Genomic DNA, 26,527 nt, shown 5'->3' with positions numbered 1-26,527 from the left:
CTAATATAGTTAGCATTTCGTCTAAATTGTTAGTTAGTTATGATTGACAGTTGAGGCTTGTTACGGGAGCCCATACCTTCCCCGGACCCGGTGAATTTATCAGCACGTGGCCTTTGCACTGGGTCCTTGTTTATCATAGCTTTAACCAATCGAAAATTGATACTCCTTTTGTATGGTCGATTCAAAAGCTGAGTCTACTGAGAGTACGATGTGGAAGCTTTGTGAGAAAGTTGTCAAAGGTCACAAACAGGCTTGCCTGAGCCTCCAGCACACAAAGGTAAAAACACCAACAAACACAGACGGGCAGAGTATCAATTGCCCTTATTGTTAGACGCGGAAGCTCATTCAGTTAAACGTTGGAATTGAAAGACAGAAACAAAGAATTTCATAAGTCAGCCATGCAATTGGGTAGATAAAGCACTTAATAGGTATTTGTCTTGAAGTAACGTTGACGTATTCTGTTTCAATTAGATTTCTCATGTCAGTGTGTAGGTGTAGGGTAGTGAGCAATCCCCCAGTTACAGAAGAACGGAAGGGACTTATTTGCTATCGCGAAATGTCACAAAACACTACCATTGGTGTTAGCGCAGATGTTGTCCCACTCCCGCTTTAAATGCCGCCAACCATTCTGAGACCTCGGCCTCTCCAAGTTCCACTTATCTTATCGTGCCGAGGTATGCATCCACGTGACGTGTCATCGACGCGTTCGCTTCTGAAAACCAGTTCAGATGATCAAGACTCATCGCTTATCCTCATCAACTCGACATAATCACTGCATCTTTTTTTCGCTCATATTGTATTTTTTCTTCATCATGGTGCTGTCTCAGAACAAGGGCCGTCGCGAGACGCTCACGGTCGTGGATAACAGAACAAACCAGACCTACGAGATCCCCATCATTCACAATTCCATCCCAGCGACAGAATTCAAGAAGATCAAAGCCGAGCAAGGCAATGATCGCCCAGAAGATGAGACCACGCAGGGTCTTAGGGTGTATGATCCCGCGTACATGAATACTGCTGTCGTGCAGAGCAAAATCACATACATCAACGGCCTAGATGGCGTTCTTCGGTACCGCGGATATCCGATTGAGCAGTTAGTCGAGAAGAGCAATTTTCTCGAGTCAGCGTATCTTCTCATCTATGGAGACCTTCCTACCAAGGCGCAGTATGACGAATGGCAGGGAGAGGTGATGCATCACACGTATATCCACAGCGATATTGAGAACATGTTCAAGTCGTTCCGCTACGACTCTCACCCCATGTCCATGCTGAGCGCGGCGTTTGCAACACTCGGAGCGTTTGCTCCGGAGGCTAATCCCTCGCTTGCAGGACAGAAGCTGTACACCAACGCTGCGTCGGGCAATATGGATTCCCTCAAGATGCTGGATAAGCAGATCCTTCGAATTCTTGGAAAGGCGCCTACTTTGGCAGCTGCGTCATACAGAATGCGACAGGGCCGACCATTCAACCGCCCTGCGCAAGGCTTGTCGTACACAGGAAACTTCCTTTATCTCCTCGACAACCTATCTGAGCCAGAATACCAGCCTCATCCTGTTCTCGCCAAGGCCTTGGACAAGCTCTTCATTCTCCACGCCGACCATGAAGTCAACTGCTCCACCGCCACAGTCCTGCAAGTTGGAAGTTCTCTAGTCGATCCTTATAGCGTCGTTGCTGCAGGATGCGCCGCACTCTATGGCCCATCTCACGGAGGAGCTTCCGAGTCAGCAATCAGAATGCTCATCGAGATTGGATCCCCCGAGAACGTCCCCGCATTCATGCAAGCCGTTGAGAGAAGAGAGCGCGTCCTCGTAGGTTTCGGCCACCGCGTCTACAAAAACGTTGATCCCCGCTCAACAGCCATCCGCAAGCTCGCCGAAGAAGTATTCGAAGTCACCGGCCGCAACAAGCTCCTCGACACAGCCCTCACGCTCGCCGACTACGCGCGCAAGAGCGAATTCATGCGCAGCAGGAACTTGTACCCCAACGTGGACTTTTACTCTGGCCTGATCTACCAAGCGATGGGATTCCCGCTTGATTTCTATCCTGTTTTGTTTGCCGTGCCTCGATGTGTTGGTTGGTTGGCGCACTGGAGACAGATGATGCTGAATAAGTCGGGTGTCAAGATCTGGAGGCCGAGACAGCTTTATGTTGGGGAGGGAGAGAGGGAGTATGTCGATACTAAGGACCGAAAGGAGAAGCCTGATGCTACGGTCTTTGACGCTCCTGTCAAGGTTGAGCATGGAGGGGAGAAGCAGCGAGCTCTTCTTGCTGCTAGTGCGGGGCTGAAAAGCAAGTTGTAAGTCGCAAACCATAGTTGGGATTGCTGTGTATTCTATCTGGTACTTTGGGTTGGTAATCTCTGGCAAATTGCAAGGCTAGCATATTATTTTGAGCAGGTAGCTTTATCTTAAGAATGTATTAAGCTCCTCATAAAACACCAAGGGACGATACTATGGATCTATTCCTGTTTGATACTCAGGTGAAGAGAAGCTAAGTTCTCTGCGCTGGTTCAAGCTCTCAGCGACAATGATGAGAGAAGCATCAACCCCCATTACATATCGGCCAAGCAGCAGACCTGATACCATTGGTATGGAGTCACCTGGCCATCCGTCTTAACTGTACCCTTGTAAAACTCGCAAACGCCCTTCTCGTATCCTGGGGCGACTTGGTAGTAGAAGTTGGCGACATCGCACCCAGGATAATCAGCACAGGCCTGCACGCAATCTTTGGCAGTATCCTTTGTCCCTGGGCTCGTGATGTACTGCAGCGTATTGCCAGTGACGAAGTACCCGTAGATACCGCAGGCTGTCGGCGCCGCGGCGCAGGGCGCAGTAGTAGTTGTCTCTGCGACTGTGGTTGTAGTCGTGGCATCAGCCTCTGCAGTCGTTTTCGTGAGGGCAGCAGTTGTAGTGGCCTCGACGGTAGAAGTATCAACAATAGTGGTGTCCACGACCGGGGAAGCTTCGGTGCTGGAAGTCTGTTCAATTGCATTTGTAGTGGTGTCGGCCTCTATCGTTGTAGTGGTCGCAATGGTGGTAGTATCAACGGCGGTGGTACTGCTAACAGTTGATGTTTCAATGCTGCCAGTCTCTTCGATTGCTGTTGTGGTGCTGAGGACTGGGCTGGTGGTGCTGGGCTTGCAAGGACCAGCAACAACAACCGATGCGGCCGCCAACGTCACCAGGAGGGATTTGCACTGGACCATCGTATATGACTTGCAAGGGTCTGAAGTCTAGGTAAAAGAATGAGAGATAAGGAGTGACTGGTTCGGTGAAACAATAAACGAGTGACAATTCAACGTGGCTTGAAAGAACAGAGAGTCGGAGACTGCGAAGAATCTTGGGAATAAATGGCTGGGTAGTTGTGTTCTTATAATTATTAACGGAAGGTCTCGGTAATGGGAGGCTCTTCTTCATAGATTAACCCTATTTTGAGCGACAGAACGGAGCTTATGGTTCAATAGTCCAGGTATCGCGGCACTAACGTCAATAGCTTTAAGCACTAAGGCCGTCCTTGGGGAAGTGTACGCCACAATACCCAGTAATCATTTTACTGGCCCAATTGGACTATCATTGACCAATTGGATGGGCAATTCAGTTACAGCACTTAAAAACACAACAATGCCAGCTCTCGAAGGTATCTGTAGAAGGTTGCTTTGTAACATTTTCTCAATTATAGCCTCATATATGAATTGGTGACTATATGTCGTTACATATACCAGGTTTAAACCTTAAGCGCCTCCCCAAAGCTGGCACAATAGATATTGCAGTAGAGCCAGGCCAGCACACCAGATCCAGAGCACTCAGAAGAACAAGAGGAACCAAACGAGCTAGATGGGCTATAAGTCTTGTAATCCTTGCAAGTCAACTTCGGATCCTTGTGAACAGTGAGTTTGTCACCGACGAGACCATCATGACCCTGGATGAACTTCCAAGACAGAGTTGTTGCGTTGAAAACAGTCAGCTTGGAAAAGCCAAAACTGGTCAAGTTACGGTGAGCTGTTATGTCGGGGATGGGCAAGGACTTGTTAATGGTCGCGTGGCTCTCGATGTTTCCAGCAGCGCCGTTGATGAGATGGACCATAGATTGTCCAGGCCTCACCTCGTAAACACCATTCGTCTTACTATGGTTCTTGATCGCATGAATGTCGACGTGGCAGTTTCCTATAGGCTTGAGACGCTCATACCAGTGAACGTGTCTATGAGCAACTAGTCAGCCTGGCATACTTGACAAAGTTGGAGGGGATGACTTACCCGGCGATGTACAAATCAACCTTGTTCTTCAGGAACAACCCCTCGAAGGCCTCACGAAGGTGCAGATGATAGCTGGCGTTATCATGGGAGCTGTACATGGGACGATGACCCATAATGATAACCCAGGGTGTTTTGCACCGATCAACGTTTTTAAGATCTTCCCTCAACCACTGATATTGCTGATAAGCCTTATTGTCATGGATGGAACCCTCAATGTATCCAAAAGGCCCAGCATCAGTGACATACGTCTCGTTTCGCAAAGGATGAGCTTTCCCAGACTCAAGATATGTCTCCTCCTCCAGATCATCCGTATCATAGACATCATCTGTCGGAAGCGGGGTACAGCTCCACGAGGACGTAGACGTAGACGTAACCGATTCCGTCCTAGTCTTGCACTTGGGCTCATCCTGATCCTTGCCTTTACAGTCTTCTTCTTTCTTGGCCTTCTCAATATCCTCACGGAATGTCTTGTCGGGACTGTTAGCGTAGTCCGTTTCCGTATCGATAGATACGAAATGAACAAGGCCGTAGTCGAATGAATGCCAGAAATTCCCGACGCCTCCGGACTTGTCACCTGCCATAGAGAAGCGGTTCTGGAAAGCTGTGAAATTGCGTTGGGAAGGCGGACACGAATAATACGTGAGCGTGGCGTTGGGGTTATCGCCATGCATTGTAGTGTTTGTTTTGTTCTCATTGAGATATGACGATAGGACATATGGAGGGTTATCATGGTCGGCACATGTGACCTCATGATTGCCTGGGAGGACAATGTACGGGATCTTCATGGTGATGTTGTTCATCCACTGCTGCCAAAGATCCCAGTTGGACTCATAGAGGACACCGACATCGCCGCCCCGAGGGCTGCCTTGATTTGGAATCTCACCTGCCGGAAGAGACGTGTTGAAATAATCGGGGTTGGTGTCGTTGTTGGGCAAGCTACTAAAGCTGCCGTTATAGCAGACGGGCCAAGCTGACAAGTTGCACTGTACGATGCCAGAGTACCAGTCATCCGCGTAGCTGAGATCTCCGCCGTGCCACACAAAAGCGAGGCCTTCCTCATCATACATGCTTTTGTTCATGTAAAAGTACGATCCATTGGCATTGGTATATCCCATATCATTGTTGATAGCGATACTGAATTGCGATGGGTCGCCTGCAGCCTGAGCCGTTGTAAAGCTCAAAACAGTGGACTCGGTTGTACCATTCGCAGCAGGGATCTGGTAGAAATAGGTTGTACCCGGTTGAAGATGCTCTATCTGCACGTTGTGAAAGAATTGACTGCATTGAGTCATGTGCACGAGAGAGCAGGGAGGAGTGCGGTCGTATGTTGCGGTTGAGCCGATAGCCACGTTGTTTAAATACGAAGCACTGGTACCCCAATTCACCAAGGGTGCCTGACCAAGACCAAAGGGCGTTTGGTAATGGATATTGATGCCAACAGTGTCCCCTCCATTCTGGGCAGGTATGTATGATAGTGAGATGACATTGACGTTGTTGGTAGCATTGGCATAGCCAGGACGTACAGCTGGGGGTTCAACCAGACGGATGAATCCAGTGTGGTTGGCGTTGCCATTAATCGTATGGTCAACCCAGTCGCCGATGGGGATATCAGGTCCATTATATGGGTATGTCTCGTCGACAGTTGGTGCTGCTTGAGCAAGTGCAGCGAAAGCACCTGCGAAGAAATGTGTCGACTTCATTTTTGATTGAGACTTCGGTATGGCACCTCCAGAAGACAAGAGCAATTGATCAAGAGAGCGTTGGATTGAGCAGCCAAGGCTAATTATGCTTTAATAGCAGCCAAAGCAGCTTGCCACGCTATGAACTCGTGGAATTGAGTAGTGCCAGCCACTTGGTTCCCTTGACCAACGAGAACATGTCTGTTTGTATTTTCATCAATTGATTTGCTACTGAAGTATACGCTATTGGTGCCACTCAATTCCAAAAATGATCTTCAACTCGGCACGGAACGACGGGACAACCCCGCGCCTTCACTGATCTGGGTATAGCACGCCAATTTGGGTATAGCAGCTGGTGACAGATTCCCGTTATGGCTTGTCACAGCGGCAAGTATTGGAGTGGCAGCGAATATCGCTGTCTGATTAGTTCGTTTACGTTGGCGAAGGTCTCCCTTGTATGCGCCCGAGATGACTATCGATATGGTATTGGAATGTCAGCCAGCCACAATTGGGTCTCGATTGGTCTTTGAACAAGCTTATCTTATCTCATCCGAGCTGAGATTAGATTGCTAGATCCGAGGTTGAGGGCCAAGATCTGAACCACGTGTCTCTGTGAGAGAAAGTCAGAAGGGGCAAATTGTTCAAAATCGAAGTAATAAGAATCCTTACGTATTGCTGAAAGGGGGGATTAAGCAGGTAATTGGTACTTTGAATAGCAACTCAGTATAGGCAGCAGTAAAATGAAATCAGTCTCACTGGCCCACGCTGCTGCTAACTTTGGATAAAAATAATCAGTTTCCTTCTTTGCCTTATGACAGCGCTAACTGTTCACCTAAGGCCATCGAGGAGCGCATTTGATCTGGTCATAGTTAATTACAGTGTCAAACTCCATGTACCTCATCGTTGTTCGACAAGCCTGCTTTGTCAGGAGGGCATAGTGACCAGTCTTGTCCTGGATAATGCACTACCCTGTATAATGCGGTACAGGTCGTGATTTCTTCAAGCAGAGACCGGAAAATTGTTAACCCGACATGCGCATAGACTTTTCTCTGCCCCATTAAACGGGTATTGGTGCAGCTTACCCAAAGCCCGTCCACCTGCCCTATAGTATTAGATAATTGCCTGGCACAGATGGTATACGAAATCATGTTGGCTAGAGAAAAAGAACACATTGGCCACTCTAAGCGGAAGGTATGTAGATAACCTTGTGGAGAAGGGAAACTATCTGCAATTTTTAGATGAGGAAAGACTATATACCTGGACATGATGACAGCACTGTGAACACTGTTTTTAAAGGAAACCCCCGGCCTCCGCTCCTTATAACAATTACGACTTAACAAAGTGTAATGCCGCCGCAAGTACACAGTAATTCATTTTCTAGCCATGAATCAATAACCTTCCAGACGAAGACTACAATTTCAACTCCGCCCACTTCCAATGCGATCTGAACTACTCTGTAAAAGCACAGAGTTTGATGTCCTGATGACAAGCACCCTGGAAATGATTGGTAGGCAGCCAGGCGTTTCAGATACTGCCGGTTATCCGAACACAAGCCGCCTTATCGTTACTTTCCCACCTGTCAAAACATTCTAGCGCGGTTTGGTAAAGTAGCCTTTGGCGAACCTGAAACGACCCACGTAGTGTTAGCGGCAAAATAAGCTTTCCAGTCTTTTTGTGAGCGATGATTGATGCGAATAAGGGGCTCAAGAATGGCCAGACATCATCTAAACGAACCAAAACGAAGGAAACATCTATTCTCGCTTAGTGGCACGTTTATGGTAATCAGGTAAGGTGAGTGTAAATATGTGTAGCAGTCATAATAGAACTCGATGTTTATCTGTGGGTTTCCATGGAAGAGCTGGGTAGATCAAAAGTAATCAGAGCCTTATCTCTCAAAATGCGCCTCTGTTCCCAACTGCGCCCTGGAATATTACAGCTTCCATTTTGCAGCAAAGTCTCGCCATTCTTGCCGGAGCAGGCGGCAACGGCAGTCCTTTGCGTTGCGTTATTCTGAGCCCCTCGAATTTAACAAGAGCCTCAAAACGACCAACATGCGCTGTGTCCAGCTGTGCCGGCTTCCCGACACCCCTGTTTGCTCCTGGGATGAAGTGGGATGTCTGGGGAGCTGGGAAGTAATCACCCGCTTGACGAGAGGTCGAATTACCTTTGTGGTCAAGAGCCTGACTCTAATTCAATACTTTAAAGAAGCCGAGTTCTTTCTTTTACATGCAGCTGTGCAGAGCAGGACTGCTTGACTCTTCATTCGTTCATCTTTCGTTCACTATTGCTTCTTTCATACATTCATTTCGATTCAGCCGAGGATCTCTCGAATTCCCTTACTTGGATAAAAATCACCTTTCATTTCACAATCTATTATTCACTCATTAGTCGGCAATATGCTCTTCTCGCTCGTTCTTCCTACCCTTGCCTTTCAAGCCAGCCTGGCGCTCGGCGATACATCCGTTACTGTCGACACCAGCCAGAAACTCCAGGTCATCGATGGCTTTGGTGTCTCAGAAGCCTACGGCCACGCCAAACAATTCCAAAACCTCGGTCCTGGACCACAGAAAGAGGGCCTCGATCTTCTCTTCAACACTACAACCGGCGCAGGCTTATCCATCATCCGAAACAAGATCGGCTGCGACGCCTCCAACTCCATCACCAGCACCAACACCGACAACCCAGATAAGCAGGCTGTTTACCATTTTGACGGCGATGATGATGGTCAGGTATGGTTTAGCAAACAGGCCATGAGCTATGGTGTAGATACTATCTACGCTAATGCTTGGTCTGCGCCTGTATACATGAAGTCAGCCCAGAGTATGGGCCGTCTCTGCGGTACACCTGGTGTGTCGTGCTCCTCTGGAGATTGGAGACATCGTTACGTTGAGATGATAGCTGAGTACCTCTCCTACTACAAGCAGGCTGGCATCCCAGTGTCGCACGTTGGATTCCTCAATGAGGGTGACGGCTCGGACTTTATGCTCTCAACTGCCGAACAGGCTGCAGATGTCATTCCTCTTCTACACAGCGCTTTGCAGTCCAAGGGCCTTGGCGATATCAAGATGACGTGCTGTGATAACATCGGTTGGAAGTCACAGATGGACTATACCGCCAAGCTGGCTGAGCTTGAGGTGGAGAAGTATCTATCTGTCATCACATCCCACGAGTACTCCAGCAGCCCCAACCAGCCTATGAACACTACATTGCCAACCTGGATGTCCGAGGGAGCTGCCAATGACCAGGCATTTGCCACAGCGTGGTACGTCAACGGCGGTTCCAACGAAGGTTTCACATGGGCAGTCAAGATCGCACAAGGCATCGTCAATGCCGACCTCTCAGCGTATATCTACTGGGAGGGCGTTGAGACCAACAACAAGGGGTCTCTATCTCACGTCATCGACACGGACGGTACCAAGTTTACCATATCCTCGATTCTCTGGGCCATTGCTCACTGGTCGCGCCATATTCGCCCTGGTGCGCATAGACTTTCGACTTCAGGTGTTGTGCAAGATACGATTGTTGGTGCGTTTGAGAACGTTGATGGCAGTGTCGTCATGGTGCTCACCAACTCTGGCACTGCTGCTCAGACTGTGGACCTGGGTGTTTCGGGAAGTAGCTTCTCAACAGCTCAGGCTTTCACTTCGGATGCTGAGGCGCAGATGGTCGATACCAAGGTGACTCTGTCCGACGGTCGTGTCAAGGTTACGGTCCCGGTGCACGGTGTCGTCACTGTGAAGCTCACAACAGCAAAAAGCTCCAAACCGGTCTCAACTGCTGTTTCTGCGCAATCTGCCCCCACTCCAACTAGTGTTAAGCACACCTTGACTCACCAGAAGACTTCTTCAACAACACTCTCGACCGCCAAGGCCCCAACCTCCACTCAGACTACCTCTGTAGTTGAGTCAGCCAAGGCGGTGAAATACCCTGTCCCCCCTGTAGCATCCAAGGGATCCTCGAAGAGTGCTCCCAAGAAGGGTACCAAGAAGACCACTACGAAGAAGGGCTCCCACCAATCGCACAAGGCGCATAGTGCTACTCATCGTCGATGCCGCCATGGAAGTTACCGTCGTGGCCACTGCACCAACTAATCATAGCAAATAGCCGTTAGTTTCAGCAAAGGGATTGCCAGATTGCACTATTGAGTAACATTCAAGCCATTTCTTAAGCTGTAAAGTTATTTTCCACAATTTCGTTTCACTTGTACTTATAGTCTGCGCTTGGGATGCGCCTGGAAATATGTGTCTTGTGCTGGCCGGTCAAGACGAGTAGCTAGCTATTTGTTCTGGATGTATGATTGGCTTGATAGCCCATACATCTATCACTAGTCTACGATAAACCTGTTCATTGTTAAAGCACCTACATGTGAAGTGACTTGTGAACGACACAAGTGCCTATCGGGCAATCAATCGCCATTGCTACGATGGACTCTTAGCTCCAGAGGCAAACAGTAGAATTAATAATGATCAATCTCACGGAATCATCTAGTATCTCTACAAACCCTTTCTCTACGATATAAAAAGTGGCATTAAAGGTGATGCCAAAACTGTCCAGATACATCTTAAAGTACAGCCTGAAACGTTGATCAAAACGATTCCAGGGGAGGCGCTGGCCGTATGTGTTACAGCAATTTATTGGCGCGGCTGTATAATTGCACGGAGCATTTTATAAAAGTCTTCAAGACTGGCACGCGTTCATAGATCATAGGACTTATACTCCCAGTAAGCCGAAAGAGAAGACATGCTATTCGCTCGGCTACAGCGAAAATGTCCTAGAATTCGAAGAAAGAGGTCAATGCGGGGAAGTGGAATCTGGGGTCATGCCGATCGAATTATCCGACCCAATCACTCAGCTGAAGCTTAGCGCGAAGCGTTCTTCTAAGCATAACGTGATAACCTTATACTCTGATTGAGAAATGATCTTCCACAGCGAGGTCATGGCGAAAGTGGGACGTTTCTGCAGGTCCAACTACAAGAAGCCACGAACTCTTCACTTCAACATCCAATTCCAGTTCATCTAAGCAAACCATCTTACTATATTCTTTCACAATGTTATCTTTGCCGAGCCCATCCATCATTCTTAGCGCTTTGGCGGCGTTGCCAATCCTCACCTCTGCGTCTCCTACCGGTCTAATACCAGCTGCACCGCAATTTACCAAGAGGGAGATTACTTGCAATTCCAACTATGAAGGCTACGCCTTTCTATACTTTAGCAACCGAGATGAAAACATTTATCTTGCTGCCAGTAACGGAAACGACGCCTTGTCCTTCACCGAGTTAAACAATGGCAAGCCCATATTGACATCCACAAAAGGAGACGGTGGAGTTCGAGATCCCTTCATCTTGAGGTCACACGAGGGAGACAAATTCTACATCCTCGCGACTGATCTTTGCATCGGCTGCGGCACGAGCTGGGGAGATGCTCAACGCTTTGGTAGCCGATATCTCGAGATCTGGGAGTCAAAGGACCTCATCACGTGGAGTGCCCAGCGCCATGTTGAGGTTTCTCTAGATAACTACGGCAATACCTGGGCACCTGAGGCTTACTATGATGACGACCTCAAAACCTATGTTGTATACTGGGCGTCTGGAATCTATGACAATGAAGCAAATCCCAATCATGATCCGATTGAGTACCAGCGTATGGTATATGCTACAACGGATGACTTTGTAACGTTCAGCGAGCCGAAGGTCTGGCAAGATGAACCGCCGAATGGCCGGATTGACTCCACCGTTATCAAGGGAGACGGCCTCTATTATCGTTTCACAAAGGCTACCATTAATGACTGTGCGGATATCGTACAGGAAAGCAGTCCGTCACTGACTGCAGGGTTAGACGATTGGCATCAGATAACAAGTTGTATCGGAAAGAACGCGGGAACGCAAGAGGTGGAGGGCCCTTCAATCTTCAAGACAAACTGTAAGGATGTCAATGGTGCAAGATATATCCTTCTGGCTGATGAATTTGGCGGCAATGGGTATGTGCCACTAGAGTCGACTGATCTCGCTGGTGGGAAGTGGACACTCCGCACGGGTTACAAATACCCCGAGTCTCCTCGTCATGGGACCATCATCCCCCTGACTTTGGAGGAGTTGGAAGGTATCCAGAAGGCTTTTGCCAATACGGATTGAATGGCGCAATGTACAATAGCAGGATATTTAGTCGTTGATTTGATGCACGCGGTAACATGAGGACTGGTGTCGAGGTTGGATTATGGAGAGTACATGGGCACACAACCTCAACATTTTTATTTGATAATCAGGTGACATCGCATCCTCCGACACCCCGGAACAACACAGCGCTGGTGGTTTTGATATAGGACTTAAAATATCCAGATGTTTTTAAGTAGGCGTACAGTCTTGAATGCTTGCAATAAACCAATCCGATGTCCCCTTCCTTACTTTCATTCCAGAGCACATTACAGATATAATTGCACTCAAGCTCAGTCACTTGAGCACTTCATAAACCAGGCGAGCACAGCTTTTAGTTGTCTATCACAAGAGACATGTCTAATATATACCTTAGCATAACTTTAGCTAGAAGCGCGTTAGCACTGCGTTACACTGCGTCGCCATAGCAGGTGATTCATTGCCCCCCGCCTTGATGCGTCTGACGCGTCAGGCTGCATCTATGGAAATGAAAATTTCAATCAAGATCTCAACTCAACAGAACTCGACTTACGCAACAACTCAATCAATCAACACCGACACGATGAGGCCGTTCAGGCTGCACCTCGGCAAGGAGCCGCATCCTCCTCGATACACTTGCGAGCGTTCGGCTCTTGAAAGTTCTATCCGCCGACCGCCATGCCTGTGCCCCGACTGCCAAGATGGCTTCTACCCAGAGGAGTCACAGACGAGCCTGGAGCACTCCTACCGCCAAAGACTTTCCAACGCCGAAGCAGAGCGCCGCGCCTGCTCTGCCGTAGACGATATTCAGTGCCACAGAAGCCGACTCGACGAAAAGATCCGAGTCTTCGGTGATGTCTTGCTGAGTCGGTGGCAGAAGAAGAGCCAAGCAAAACGAGCGACACTACTGAACGGGGCAGCGCCCGGCCTTGAAGAACAGCAGTGGCTTCTCCCGCGATATAACTACATGCATGAGAGATTGTATATCCACGCTAGAAGCCCAACTCGAAGACGCCAGCTCCTACTTCCCTGGCTTAACGTACACGTCCTCAAGTCCAATCCTGCCGTGCTCTTTGCTCTTCTCCACTACAGAACGGCCTACCCTCCGCAGTCCTGGGCGACCTTCGATAGCAACCAGCTCAAAGCCAGCTGGGCAGCTGGCCACTTCGACGTCGACTTCTCTGCCAAGTGCGTTGTGATGCATGGAGACCAATATGGATCTCTGATGGATTGGGAAGCCAAAGCCGCGCATCGTGGTGATACTCTTGGGTATCCCAGGGCTATCCTGGTCCTTGAAGCACAGGCCTACCTCTTCGAGGTTCTTTGCAACATTGTCGACAGGATCCTTGAGGGAGTACCTCTGCAACCTCCACGAGCCGAGAAGTGGCACGACCTCGTCAGTCGCGAAGAATTCAAAGAGACAAATGCAGTCGAGACCTGGTCTCCTTACACCAACCAAGCTTTTTCACGTCCCCCCATGTTCAACTGCGATTACCTCCTTACGCTCGCAAAGTGTCGCTTGGAGGAGACTGGCGATCACCTGTGGTATCTGTAGTGCGACAGCGATTACATGCGACGACATGTCAAGCTCTGGTTTGCAACTGAGGTCTTCAAGAAGGCGTCAGAACCACAGAGAGCTATGATGCTTGCGCAACGAATTGTTCTCGAGATCGAAAGTCACTTTGTTTGGCGATGGATTGAAATGGAGTGCAACAACGTGGAGGCAGTTCGCAAGCGATTCCGCGACAATATTCATCCCGGCATGCCCTTGCCCCCCAAGTACGACAAGGCTCTGGGTGCTCTTGAGCTTCTGCTTGTCAACCAGGTCAATTACTGGGCCGAACTACTTGGGAAACTACTGCCGCACATGCCAGGCATGCAGAAGCACTGGAACATCGACCGCAGCTACGCTTCTTCCAAGGCAATTGGCCTTTTGAAGCGCATCACGCCCGATACTCAAGAGGCACTTACAAACGATCCTCTCGACTGGTGTCTTGTTCAGCTACAGGGAAAGCCCGACACTCCGTTGACTTACGACCAGGCCATGCTCTTCGCCATGCTCAGGGATCACTTGTCCAGTAACCCTTCGGAAAGAAAGAGGCTGGATGAGATCACGTACCAGATACTCTCCGACCTGTCGACATGTCACGAAATGCTTATCACCGTCCGTTTGCACAGGCCTCACAACAGCTTGGGATCACTAGATGGAGTACTTGCTACAGAACATCGAGGGTTTTGGAAGATTTGTCGGCAACTTGCGATAAGTGAAGAAGCCTTCAAACGTATCGGAACGGCGTTCGTGGACGACTTCTATCACGCGAGACTACCGACAGGTTCAAAGATTTCTGAGCGGATTTCGCACTTTCGAGCTCTCCGTACAGCAGTGGAGAAATTCTGGGGATCGGTCAGGGCATTTGTGAGAGAGGACTTGACAAAGAGCGACACTTCTTTCAGTTCAGCAGAGGCTGAGGACCTTCTTGGTGTGGTTTCAGCACACCTCAGCGAGGAGTATACCCAGGAGAAGCAGCAGGCCGAGGCTGAGATCCTCACTGCATTCAAGGTCGCAGACAAGGCCCAGCCGATCGACGGTACCTTCAACGCAAGTTTCGAGCCGAGTAACACGTCTACCACGATAGCGAAAGGCCGGGAGAAGATTAAGACACGAGGAGAGCATGGGTCCTCTGCCAGTGATGTCACGGAGCCACGAGCTGAAGATGCAGAGGAGATGACCAAAGACGCCATCATCACATTGCCTGAAGATTTACTCGGAGTCATTCATCTCATGTTTCCCAGAAAGGATAAAGCTGCCAAGGATGTTACATGGGAACGATTCGTCAACATGATGGCCAAGGCGGGCTTCACGGCAAGGAACAACACTGGTTCAGCGGTTGCGTTCAAGCAGCGTGGGGCGGGAGGGAGGATTGTCTTTCACAAGCCGCATCCTGCCGACAAGCTTGATCCGGTCCTGTTGCGCATTATGGGGAAGAGAATGGCGAAGTGGTTTGGTTGGAAGCGGGAGCTTTTCGCTCTGCAAGGCAAAGCGACCTCAGGTGTCTAGATGTAGGGTTTATTGTTAATCACGGAGCATGGTATTACGTAAAGGGTAGCGATAAATGATAATTTGTTAGAGTTTTGTAAATTCTGGTCCACACCGTCTACCGGATGCCATATTGTTCACATCGTTCTCTTCAAGTGGCATCACCCTCAAGCCCGGTCGCCTCTTCCATTGCCTGCCGACATACCTGACCGTCATGCAACAGATTTCTCAATAAGGCCAAGGCACCCCAAGACATGCTCGTGCCTCTGGAGCAAAGCCTCTGAGCCTTTCGGTATCTTAGCTATTCGCAATAGGTGCCGCAATGTCCGCAGTAGCGTCCAGGAATGACCCAGACATCTTTCTCGGCTGTGGAGCATGTCGGGCATCGAGTGCCAGGCATGGCGTTGTCGGTTAGAGGTTGAAATTGAGGATAAATTTTGAAGACCTTTTTGAGTTTTTGTAGGTTTATAATTGTGTGATGTAACAGTGAATGGTGTTTGATGTGTGTGGAAGATGAGATAGAGATGAGAATGATTGATGCGAGTTGAGCGGATTGAGCGAGGGTTATGTACTGTATGAGATGTTTGGTTTGGCAATTGTTCAGGATGAACATTTTTGTTTCGCAGAATTGTTCGACACAAATTTTCACTGTTTCGTTACTTCCTCCCTTGTTGAATCTGCTTTGTTCAACCTGTGTTCAGTGATCAGCGCCTCAGAACATTACTTTAATGGCCACCGCTGAGAGAAACCTCTTTATGAATCAATTGCACGTGGCCTCAGTCGATTACAAAGCATGACCTTCAAGAAGTTAATTACTCTATTACTATTGTTTTATATCGTATCATGATTGAGCCACAGCTGGTGCACTTGCCCACGAGACAGAGTCGGTCATTTTCATCAAAACCAACATCGCCGCCATTACGATACTCTTGCGCACATTGACACACTCTTGTCAATTATCATGCGATAAAATTGTCATTGCAATGATCACACTGATTGATTGCTTGCCTGGATCTCTTGGTAGCGCGGCTGGGCTAATTCTGACGGGTGAGATGGAGGAACAGAAGCTTACGGTTCTTGAGATGTCAGTGGCCTGCATGATTACTTTGTTTGTATCTCTATTGCATATTAATTTCTTCCATTTGTATCTATGTAAGTATTAATGCTTTCTATTCATATGTAAGATCTATTCTATAAACTCTAACATCTATCTATTTACCAAGTGAACTTCATCAAGTTCGGATTTAGAGCAATGGGGAGGAAAAAGTGACAGAAGATGACAGTTCCAAGAGGAAAGATTGCAACAAGCTCATCGATCCTCCATAAATACGGGAAGGCGTAGACACCACATATCATCAACGCTGTCACCGCAAGGCAAAAGATGAAGACATACTTGAAGCCCCCGATGATGATACTGATCTCTTGGAAGAAATTGGTGTCTTCCACCTCCTTCGACGTAGCGCCCCAGCTGATATCAATTGACAGCATGTGACACATGATTGCCTTGCAGACATGCATCGATATACCGCCCAGGAAAATGAACATGAGAGCCACCCACTTGAAGCATGTCCAGAGCTCCTTGAGTAAACTGACCTGCTGAGAGCGGTATCGGATCAGCGCGAGGGTGATGTTGCCCGCTATAGAGAAGACAACCACAAGAGCAACCCAAACACGCCAACTGCTCATGTAGTAGTGATCAAGCTCTCCATTGAGCCATCCGATGAGGAAGTAGTTCAGTAGCGAGCCAATCCACGAATAACCAATGGCGTAGTATGTGCCGATGTAAGACATGATGGTGATCTTAGACCCAAGCGGCATATTCGACATGACGAAGCGTTTGAACAGCGGTGTAAAGATACCATGCCTCCACCAGTCTTTGATAGGCCAGAAGAGAAGCTCGCTGCATCCATACGCATACTTTTCCCACCGAGCCAACTCATCGTAAACGGTGAGTGAAACACCCTCTTTGAAGCCGTCGCCGCAATAAGCCCCTAGGCGGATATGATAACCCAGGGTTTGCAACCGCAGAGAAATATCAAAGTCTTCTGAGACGTGAGACTCGGACCAGAACTTCTCATATGGTGTTGTGGCGTTTGGATCTTGCTCGCCGTTTATAATGCCACCGTCCTGCGACCCAACTTCTTGTAGCGCAGACCAGCGAATAAACGCATTATGCCCGACAAAGGGTGAGACATCGCCATTGGCTACTGCGTAGGTGATGGCCGTGTAGATGAGGTTGGTGAAAAATGTGATGCCGCTTTCGAAGTAGCTCGTCGTTACGTTCATGACGCCAGATGTGAACTGGAGGATCGCAACTTGGGGTGAGGCTTCGAGTTCGCTGACGGCGTCGATCAGACAGTCTTTCGGCACACGAGTGTCGGAGTCCACAAGCAGGAGATAGTCGCCGACTCTGATGTTGCCGCCTACCCACGCGCGGCCTAGTTCTTCAGAGAGGACTTCATCGAGGCACTTCTGATATGCTGCATCCTCGTCGACTTGTGTCCACTTCTCATGGCGGTCGATCTGCACCAGCTTGTCCTCCACCTTTAGGCTAATACCGAGTGCATAGTTCATGTTTGACGCTTTCTTGAACTTGCCGCGGCGTATGAACCTCTTGATACCTTCGCCGTTTACGTTGTGGCCTGGTCGAGCAACCCAGCCAATATTGTTCTCCTTATAGAACATGCGTCGTTCCTCGGCTTCTTCTTCTGACACCAGTTGCATACCATCATCGTTGATGAATATGCTAGCTGTGCCGCCGAAAGACTCATAGTTGCGGATGGCAGCAGATAGAGACTGTACTGTTGGACGAATTACGCCCTCGAGACCTTCTTTGTATACTGGGCATTGAATGGTGACATGAGGTAAAAGTACTTTCGTCCCATCAAGGCGCTTTGTTCTCTTTGCGGAGTAAAACTTGGAATTAACTTTTAGTTGCGAGACAGGACCAATCATCTGAAAGATGGTAACGACAATAGCTTGACAGAAGAACTATTCCTAAGTCAGTAGAAGTCTCCAGCAGTTGCGGGGTGTTCTTACCAAGCTCAAGATAACCTGAGGAGGAGCTGTCACCAGGAGAAACAAACGATACCAGTGTCCCTCACTCGCAATCTCCACTGCCATCGAGCTACAACCAAGCCCTATGAGGCAGAGACAAATGGCAACTGTCAACCCGACGCCGACAGCGTTGAGGAGCGGTGTTGGACGCGGGGCATCGGAAGCGAATTCTAGATCAACATCTGCGACCACAGTCTCCTGCGATACTGCGTAGATATTGGTTTGCTGTACCTTTTCTGTGATGCTTGGGGCATGCGATGGGGCCACGGAATGTGATGGTGTGTTGAGTATAGTCGTCAGCAGTTCTATACTCCCCCGAAGCAGGACATTTACCCTAGTCTTTAGGTAGTCTTTCAAAGAAGGAGCGCCTACACGCCGTCTGCGTTTCAGGACAGACCATTCCATTTCGGAAAAGAATGCGTCTTCGACGGAGTTCCTCGTCTCGAGGGTACAGTCTTGATCGCGTTCATTGCTTGAGAGACTTCTGATAGCGAACCAGGGATGGCCGAGATGGCGTTCCTTGTTACGCATAGCCCTCAACACCTGGATCAGTCAGTCTGAGATACAAACATTCTTAGAGGGGTGTATTCTTACGAATCTTCGCTCTTCTGGGGGTACGAGGTCGCACTTGGTCACTGCAGCGACGATGCGATTGCCCGTCACGTCAGCTGCTCGCGCGAGCCTCGGACCTTCTTGAGTGCTCATATCACTTGTTGCGTCAACCACAGATCTAACCTTTGTTAGTATTCTCCTGAGGACAGTAAGAGGTAAGACTGACAGGATGAGAGTGTTGGGTTGCCTGACGAGATCCATTATGAGAGATCTTGTTACCTCTTGTGTGTCATCAACTGCCGGGCCTATACATGTAAGCTTTGTTACTAGACATCTGGCATCAAGATGTCACTCACTAGATGATAGCCCAGGTGTATCGACGATTTCCATGTTGAAAAAGTCTGGACCTGAAATCTCAATGACAAGTACATTGTCGGATACTTGTTGTTCTTCCTGTTCCTTTTCGTCCGAGAATGCGGTTGCAATCTGCATGTGATTCGTTGCCTGCATAGATATCCCGCAATTAGCAAAACGTGTGAGGCATCGGGATAAAAGACTGCACGAACCTGATTCACAATTTGCGGAAGATTGACAGCAGCAAGATCGCCCTCATAGTTCACCTCGAAACTCTGCAAATGGTCTGAAAGCTCCTCATTTTGTCCGTCGACTTTCCCTGGCCTTATCCGTGCCCTGAGCGTCGTCCCCGTTCGGTTGCTGTGCGTAAAGTAGGCATGGATAGGGAATTTCGTTGATGAGAGACGAGAGCCATGAAGAGAGAGACCAGAGAGAGCTTCGAACAAAGATGTCTTGCCAGAGCCTTTGTCTCCAATGATGGCTACCTAAGTATATACTGTTAGTATTCATCCTCGAAGCACTAGGTATGTGAGTGCTTACTACTGGGACGGGTGTTGAGGCGCCCAGTGACAGGCCAGTGACATGGCGAATCGACCCATTAATCACAGCCCCTGACATGCTGACTGATCGCCTACTCGTTCCAGAATCCATCATGTCTATCATTTCTCTCTTTGACCATCCCTCGCGTTAAAAGAGTGCATCAGTCTTTGTTATGTAGCAACGGCCTTCGGCAACGGGAGATCGGCAGACACCGCACTGCATGGCAATTGTCATGGTTACGCATACCCCCTCTTGACCAATTCGCCGACGAAAAAGAAAACCTTCGTTAGTTCTGATAGACCGAAACGAGCAGGAGTCAAAGACTTGTGATTGGTAGGGTCGTGGTACGCGAGTCGTGCACGCGGGCATATTTGTGCCGTTGGTAATCGCTGCATTCCACGGCAGATACAAAGTGGCTGAAACCGGAAGGTGTGCTGTGGATCGCACGAGACATGTTTTCGACGAACAATGGTGTTACATCATGGCCTGATGAATTTAGTGTGATAGTGCCCTTTGTAATCGGGAGTGAGTGACATTCTTGGACACGGGCCCGGAGCTAAGAGACCACAGCAAAGGTGATTAGTTCCTCGTTGTTTGCCAATGTCTAGATCTAGAGCCAGACGTTTATTCAAGTCTTACGTTCGTGGCTGAGAGCTTAAAATCACTACATAGAAATTCATACAACACGAAACACGCAACATGTCAAAGAAGCTGGTCACCCAGACGTTTTGGTATCTAATTATATAGTCTAGCATATAAAGCAAGAAGCGGATATAGTAGCCCAAGATAAGATATACAAGGCCGATTCACAACACCCAACGAGTCGCTGTCCTCCGTTACTAATGACGGAACAACATACGTAGGCGTAGACGGCTTGGCAGCTGTCACATTAGGCTTGACAACATTGTCGCCCGGTATAACACCTGTCGCATCACCCCCAAGGTACCAACTTCCTATATCCGTCAACTGCCCATATGAATTAAGCATTGACACATTATATCCGACATTCGACGTGAATGAGCGGAAAGACCCAAAGTACGAATAATGAGTTATGTTCCTAAACAACCACGTTAATCATCGTACTCATCAGGGATGAACATGACTTACTTGTTTCCGTCAAGATACTTGACCGACGTCTGGAAGTAATCCTGCGTCGCAACCAAAGACGAAAAGTCCAGCGCAAACTCAGTAACCCAGATCTTCTTCCCCGGAAACACATCCAAAACACCAGCGATATGACTCGCCATACCATCAAAGCTTCCGTACCAATGTATAGGAATAAAGTCAAACGTGCAGTTCCCCTTGCAAGCCTCTACAAAGTCCGCAAGCCACGTAAACCCCGACGGCGCACCCGTCACCCCAGGCGCACCGAGCGAAACACCTAGTTTTCTCAACGGCTCAAGCTGCTTGATCCAGTACTTCGCTGCGTCTTTGGGCTTAATGTCACTGCCGCCGTTGGCCATTGAGTTATCTGGCTCGTTGAAGCCCATCACATATGTGATGTTTCGGCCGCCGATAATTTGCGCCGTGACGTTTTCTAGAAAGGAAGTGTCATCGAAGCCGTCGGGGGCGCCCCAGAGCATGGGGACGAACTGGAGGGAAGTGATGTTCTCGTAGACGGAGCTGGGGTACGGTTTGTAGTTGTAGTACCATGTTAGGTCGGAGTGTTTTTGGACCCAGACTTTATCGTCCTGGGGGAAGTCGGAGTTGGGGATGTAGATGAGGCCTCGTTTTGAGGAAGGGTAGAAGTTTTTGGATATGGCGATGCATGAGGATGTGAAGAGGGCCAGGGCCACGAGTGAGGATTGTAGGAGCATCATTCTGAGGTGAAGATCAGCGAGGGATGAGGTTTGGGAAACGAATGGAGCGGGATCTGCGCAGCAGGACGTTCAACGGGTAAGGAGAGACTGTTGCAGAAAGTCAAGTCGTTTAGGTTCGCTTAGGTAGCCATGTTACAACTGCCGACAAGTCTTTGTGTCTATAGCATGATCCCACGCGTAAGTTCAAGTCGTTGCCGTTTGCGGCACAAACCGTGATATCCCCAGACCAACATCTGTTTACTGAGGACAATCGGGAATCCTCGCTCTCGCAGCCCTGACTCGCGCACTCACAACAAACCACAAGCAAGTGCGGAACAGTCGGGCCGCTCAAATTCTCCTTGACCACAAAAAGGCGGGTCATCGTGTAATGCGATTGGCCAATTCCGCAATAGCGCTGTTTTTAGCTATTGAATTTCATGACCTGCATGCCATCTCGTACCTTGCATTGTGAGAACTGATTATCGATGCCCGATACTCACTGCCGATCTGGGAGATGCGATGTTTTCTTCATCCGATCATGTTGATTTTGGTCGCTGGAATGTGATTCCTCCCCTGCCAGGGAAGTGATTCGGCTCCGTCGGCCGAAAGGATTAATTGTGCGCTTTTAGGCTGTTTGCTTGAGTCACGGGGACTTGGTGACATGTTGTTGGTCTGTGTTCAAATGTATCCGGTTTGTGGCGCTGACTACGGGGATTTTTGGTAGGTCGCTACCCCGCGATGCATTTGATCGGCACTTTACACTCGATGTTTTGACCATGGAGAGGTCCGTGAATCAATTCTCAGGATCATACTTTGCTATTCTTGTAAACCGATTAATCATATTGTTGCGATAAATTCAAGTTCCAATCTTGACCGTTGTAACATCAGTGGAATTCTCACCTCCCAATATGTATGTTATGTCCGCTGTCACCGTGACTCAGACAGTGGGGGTCGACTCCCGCGGGCATTTGGTGACGTAGCCTACGTAAGTACGGAAGAGGCGTTATCAGTAATAAGTTGCTGTAGTGGACACGGCCAGATAAACGGTAGCCTTAAACGAAGCAGGGTTTTTAATTGGCATCATACCTCTATAGGACAAGCGCCGGGCTAGCCAAGTTTTTGACATATGCACTCTATTCCTCCAGATCCGCTTCAATGCTACATCGCTTAGCAGTGCCAAGGTATCGTGACCAAATAATCGAGGAGGCCCACCAACCAGCGGAGCAATCTCAATTTACGGAGGTTCGCACTCATGGACCTTTGGACGGATGCGAGTTTTGGGGGTTTGTTGGTTGGTTCTTGTTAAAAGTACCCTTCGGTCTGTCTACGGCGATAGAAGGTTTTTGGAAATGAAGGAATGTCGCAAGTTTCAAGGAAGGGGGGGTGTACTTCAGTTTGAATGCAGATACGATTCAGTCTGGCGTGTGAGCCTTGGATATTATCAAGGAAAGCCGGTGCTGTAGAAATTTGCTAATTTTGATGGTTTCTACCTGTGAAAGTAACATATCCTTGATTCTTATATGCCTGGCAATAACCATGCTGCCCATGATGCCAAGCACATCCTGCACATCTAGCGCCCTGCCTTGTCATTCCTGTCTCGGGTAATACACCGGATATTGCAAGTCTCTGCCACAATGTCGAGTACTGCCATTAGATCCTCTGGATCATACATCGCCTCTACAAGCCATGCCAACTCCACGGAAGACTTGGTCAGACCGAGCCTCGCAGCTCAAAGTTCAACAGAGTCTTCACTCAAGAAGAGATTCCCCCAGCGCCCCTACTTCCATTCCCGCCGAGTGAAAAAGGGCACTGTCGAGAGACCATACCTCGCGGTAAAGGACCCTCGCGGCATATGGATCACAATCATCCCAGCTTTTGGCATCGCTGTCGGACTGTTAGCCATAGGACTCCTGACATGGAGTGGCTACAAGTCAGTTGATAAACATCAATACTGCACAGTCTTTACGGATGACTTTTCGAATGGCTTCAACTCTACGATATGGAATAAGCAGGTAGAGGTCGGAGGATACGGGTACGTTGAAACTCCCCGCCTGACGATGGTGACAAAGTACTAACAAGCATGTCCGACTCTAGAAACGGCGAGTTTGCGCTTACGACAGACACGGATGAAAATGTCTTCGTGCGCGACGGTCAACTCATCATCAAACCCACCCTCCAAACCGACAAATACCTCTCTGAAACAACAAAGATAAACCTCACAGCCCACGGAACCTGCTCCGCTACAACAACCCAAGACTGCGTTCAAGTCGCAAACCTCACCGCAGGCGAAATCGTCGCGCCCGTGAAATCGGGCAGGATCACAACCAAGAACTTTGGCGTCATCCGCTACGGCCGCGTCGAGATCGTCGCTAAGCTGGCAGCGGGAGATTGGCTACTCTCTCAGCTCATGATGTTCCCAGCAAAGGACTACTACGGCGCGTGGCCTGCGTCTGGCGAGATCGATATCGGGATGGTGAGGGGGAATAATTACACTTATGATAATGGGCGCGGGAACCAGCAGGTTTCGACGCAGTTGCACTGGGGGCTAGATACCTCCACTGATCGGTGGCAGAGCACTTCTGGGGCGAGAGATACGCTACGCACGACATTCCATAAAGACTTTCATACCTTTGGACTGGAGTGGTCGGACAAGTATCTTTTCACATGGCTAGACCACCGCATCGCACAAGTCACGTATGTTAAATTCTCCCATCCATTCTACCAGCACGGCGGTTTCCATCAAGCCCTTCTCAACGGGTCCCAGATCTCCAATCCGTGGACCGGCCCTGGCACCAGCAACGCGACGCCCTTTGATCGGCCGTTCTACCTGATCATTGCGCTGGCTGTTGGGGGAACGTCGGGTTGGTTTCCGGATGATGTGGATGGTAAACCGTGGGTGAACGATGCGAATTCCCCGAGGACAGATTTCTGGAAGGCCAAGGATAAGTGGTATCCGACGTGGGAAAAACATGATGGCGGGGAGATGGCGATTAAGAGGGTTTCTATGTGGCAGCAGTGTGATCGTGCTGCTACTGACTTGTCGCATTTCACATCGAGTTAGATCAAGATGTTTAATTAAGTATTTCCTCCATGCACAGCTTGTACTGCTTAATTGACCGACGTGCACGTAAAGTGCTTGGTAAGTAAGTCCTTTATAGTTCTAGTCACGGTACAATCGATGCCGCAATTTCGCGCAAGGTGTCGAGGCTCAAGGGTTATCATTATTAACCGTGGAACACTTCTTTAGGTGGACAAGTTTGACATGGTCAAATGGCTATCCTGCAAATTGATGGCGGGCCCACCTCGCTTATCTTATCGGCCTGAGGCTTAGGCACTGGCTGGAAAACCGACGGGAAGCGCCATGACGTTCGTTCACATTGATTCACGCTCCACATTGGCGGCCCCATCAACACAACTATTGCATTTTGCTTTACGTTCTGGATTCTTGTTCTGTGATATTTCTTTTCCTTACTTCAACTTCACTTTTCTTAGAAAAACATCAAGCAGACCATTTGACCAGCCTCAGCTGCCATCGACTTATAAATTGCGTGCTTTACCAAGAACGCCGATTGCTTTCATCTGTAACCCGGAACCGTTGATGCGCCACGAGAAAACGCAACATCTTGAACCTAAGCGATGAAGAGATTAAGGTAAATTATCCTAAGTTTCGGGCGCCCTTTGATGAGTTTAGACTAACAGTCTTCCTAAGTTCAGACGATTTACTCATCCAAGACCAGGATGTCAGCTAGATACTTCGAGATTGTCACATCTGCGAGTGCATTTCACATCCGGATCAAGACTGAGCAGAGAAGCGATGGGGCGCTTTGCGTCGAGGACCTCCAAGCCTCTGGCAGTAACTGGGGCCGTCGCTCAGATGTTGGCCTGTCGGGTCATCGTCTCGCCGACAGCACACAATGTGCTCCCCACATACGCAAAACACACGCAGCGTATTGAAGGGTTCACAGTCCAAGAAATCAAGGACTTTCTTGACGGATCTGACCTGGTCTTGATGCGTTGCAGTACTCACTCCCTGATTTTTGATTGTGGCTTTTCTCTCGTTGATATGGGAGCTGCGCTGGCAGCCGTCAAGAACGACCCTCGTCACCGTGTAGCTGTTAGGAATGAAGGAATCCTGGAAGCAAAAAGAGTCGGACGAAATACAAGAGGATATCTACTCAGTGAGCTTCCAATTTCCGTCAAGCAACCATACTCACAGCGACGCACTGGGCAGTGACGGATCTGGCAGTCCGAGCGAAACCGCGTGACAACTTAGTTCGCCGTGATGCGGTGGGGGCTAGACAAGTACAGCAGCTTCTTATTTCATGCCTTCAGTCAGCCTAGGGGCGCTAAATTTATGACGCGGATCCTCTGAGTGGTTACATGCCGCCTATAAGGCTACGCTTTAGGCTGCGAACACCGATGATGAATGAGAATACGATCCAGTTTTCCTCCAGAAGCTTTCACGATGACTAATAAATCTTAATACAAGCCCTAGGGAAGAGATCAAGAGGTATATGACGCGCGATCGTCAGTCGCGTGTGCTAAATAGAAAAAATCCTCGCCAACAACATTTATTCATTTCGCCTCCATTGATGCGCGCGCCCGATAGGCCAACAGATACCTATAATAAAGTCTCTGTATAGACCTTGCGTCGAGAATCCGCGCTTTCTTACCCACCCTCTTTTCTGGACCTCAGAGCATCTTCGAGTCCTGCACTGCCATTTCAAGCAGACCTAGTTTGATTGACCTTGGTATTCTCACACAACTTTCTGAACAACTCTCCGACAGCCAATACAACCGCCGGTGTTGCTTACGAATGATGAAACAGCCTAACAGACACAGAGCCAGGCATTACGAACGCACCAGAGCATCGAAACATAATCTATACCGCGCAGCAGTATGTTCATCACTCCACAAATCACATACGTATCCAAACTGGCCAATCTGCAGGCACATGCAACGCATCCATTCATATCACCACTCAGTCTACATTGCTGCATATTTTCATCCGCACCAAGAACCCCGCCATCTCATGCAATGCGCGTCATTGTGGGGTTAGTGGCAATATTGATAGTAGCACATTGATAGGGACATACATATCATGCTACTCCCGAATTGACATGAGATG

The 26,527-nt window shown here is 48.9% G+C and overlaps 10 protein-coding genes across 12 annotated transcripts; 6 read left to right on the top strand and 4 right to left on the bottom strand.

The window, feature by feature from the left end:
* The first annotated feature begins 756 nt into the window (after window positions 1–756).
* On the top strand, window positions 757–2,456 carry FVEG_13556 (citrate synthase). Its single transcript, XM_018902916.1, has one exon. It carries the CDS (start codon window positions 813–815, stop codon window positions 2,298–2,300), a length of 1,488 nt encoding a protein of 495 aa, XP_018761764.1. The 5' UTR covers window positions 757–812; the 3' UTR covers window positions 2,301–2,456.
* Window positions 2,294–3,381, bottom strand: FVEG_13557 (hypothetical protein). Its single transcript, XM_018902917.1, has one exon. It carries the CDS (start codon window positions 3,203–3,205, stop codon window positions 2,552–2,554), a length of 654 nt encoding a protein of 217 aa, XP_018761763.1. The 5' UTR covers window positions 3,206–3,381; the 3' UTR covers window positions 2,294–2,551.
* A 342-nt stretch (window positions 3,382–3,723) lies between these two features.
* Window positions 3,724–5,953, bottom strand: FVEG_13555 (acid phosphatase; the record flags this gene model as incomplete). Its single annotated transcript, XM_018902915.1, has 2 exons — window positions 3,724–4,198; window positions 4,254–5,953. The coding sequence occupies 2 exons, from the start codon at window positions 5,951–5,953 to the stop codon at window positions 3,724–3,726; spliced, it is 2,175 nt and encodes a 724-aa protein (XP_018761762.1).
* Window positions 5,954–8,328: 2,375 nt separating this feature from the next.
* Window positions 8,329–10,023, top strand: FVEG_13554 (hypothetical protein; the record flags this gene model as incomplete). Its single annotated transcript, XM_018902914.1, has 1 exon — window positions 8,329–10,023. The coding sequence occupies one exon, from the start codon at window positions 8,329–8,331 to the stop codon at window positions 10,021–10,023; it is 1,695 nt and encodes a 564-aa protein (XP_018761761.1).
* Window positions 10,024–10,980: 957 nt separating this feature from the next.
* On the top strand, window positions 10,981–12,063 carry FVEG_13553 (hypothetical protein; the record flags this gene model as incomplete). The annotated part of the gene is made up of 1 exon (XM_018902913.1): window positions 10,981–12,063. One exon carries the CDS (start codon window positions 10,981–10,983, stop codon window positions 12,061–12,063), a length of 1,083 nt encoding a protein of 360 aa, XP_018761760.1.
* Window positions 12,064–12,568: 505 nt separating this feature from the next.
* FVEG_17551 (hypothetical protein) lies at window positions 12,569–15,118 on the top strand (the record flags this gene model as incomplete). The annotated part of the gene is made up of 2 exons (XM_018906795.1): window positions 12,569–13,572; window positions 13,624–15,118. 2 exons carry the CDS (start codon window positions 12,569–12,571, stop codon window positions 15,116–15,118), a joined length of 2,499 nt encoding a protein of 832 aa, XP_018761759.1.
* A 1,100-nt stretch (window positions 15,119–16,218) lies between these two features.
* On the bottom strand, window positions 16,219–19,770 carry FVEG_13550 (hypothetical protein). Of its 2 annotated transcripts, XM_018902911.1 has the most exons (7): window positions 19,601–19,770; window positions 19,273–19,545; window positions 19,063–19,210; window positions 18,933–19,011; window positions 18,749–18,884; window positions 18,137–18,697; window positions 16,219–18,088 (listed from the first exon to the last, which is right to left on the bottom strand). In XM_018902911.1, the coding sequence occupies exons 1-7, from the start codon at window positions 19,721–19,723 to the stop codon at window positions 16,313–16,315; spliced, it is 3,096 nt and encodes a 1,031-aa protein (XP_018761757.1). In that variant the 5' UTR covers window positions 19,724–19,770; the 3' UTR covers window positions 16,219–16,312. The 2 variants fall into 2 exon arrangements, with proteins under 2 accessions (XP_018761757.1, XP_018761758.1); XM_018902912.1 differs by lacking the exon at window positions 19,601–19,770 and having other exon boundaries at window positions 19,273–19,597.
* Window positions 19,771–20,296: 526 nt separating this feature from the next.
* On the bottom strand, window positions 20,297–21,712 carry FVEG_13549 (hypothetical protein). Its single transcript, XM_018902910.1, has 2 exons — window positions 20,708–21,712; window positions 20,297–20,657 (listed from the first exon to the last, which is right to left on the bottom strand). Exons 1-2 carry the CDS (start codon window positions 21,418–21,420, stop codon window positions 20,336–20,338), a joined length of 1,035 nt encoding a protein of 344 aa, XP_018761756.1. The 5' UTR covers window positions 21,421–21,712; the 3' UTR covers window positions 20,297–20,335.
* A 1,177-nt stretch (window positions 21,713–22,889) lies between these two features.
* Window positions 22,890–24,677, top strand: FVEG_13548 (hypothetical protein). 2 transcript variants are annotated; one of them, XM_018902908.1, is made up of 3 exons: window positions 22,890–23,431; window positions 23,494–24,538; window positions 24,647–24,677. In XM_018902908.1, the coding sequence occupies exons 1-2, from the start codon at window positions 23,034–23,036 to the stop codon at window positions 24,458–24,460; spliced, it is 1,365 nt and encodes a 454-aa protein (XP_018761754.1). In that variant the 5' UTR covers window positions 22,890–23,033; the 3' UTR covers window positions 24,461–24,538; window positions 24,647–24,677. The 2 variants fall into 2 exon arrangements, with proteins under 2 accessions (XP_018761754.1, XP_018761755.1); XM_018902909.1 differs by lacking the exon at window positions 24,647–24,677 and having other exon boundaries at window positions 23,494–24,568.
* Window positions 24,678–24,717: 40 nt separating this feature from the next.
* On the top strand, window positions 24,718–25,726 carry FVEG_17550 (hypothetical protein). Its single transcript, XM_018906794.1, has 2 exons — window positions 24,718–25,049; window positions 25,109–25,726. The coding sequence occupies exon 2, from the start codon at window positions 25,214–25,216 to the stop codon at window positions 25,631–25,633; it is 420 nt and encodes a 139-aa protein (XP_018761753.1). The 5' UTR covers window positions 24,718–25,049; window positions 25,109–25,213; the 3' UTR covers window positions 25,634–25,726.
* The last annotated feature ends 801 nt before the right edge of the window (window positions 25,727–26,527 follow it).

The sequence above is a fragment of the Fusarium verticillioides genome, chromosome 8 (assembly GCF_000149555.1).
Source record: "Fusarium verticillioides 7600 chromosome 8, whole genome shotgun sequence".
Classification (NCBI taxonomy): Eukaryota; Fungi; Ascomycota; class Sordariomycetes; order Hypocreales; family Nectriaceae; genus Fusarium; species Fusarium verticillioides.
Note: the sequence above shows the minus strand (reverse complement) of the source record. Positions and strands in the feature narration are given on the sequence as shown.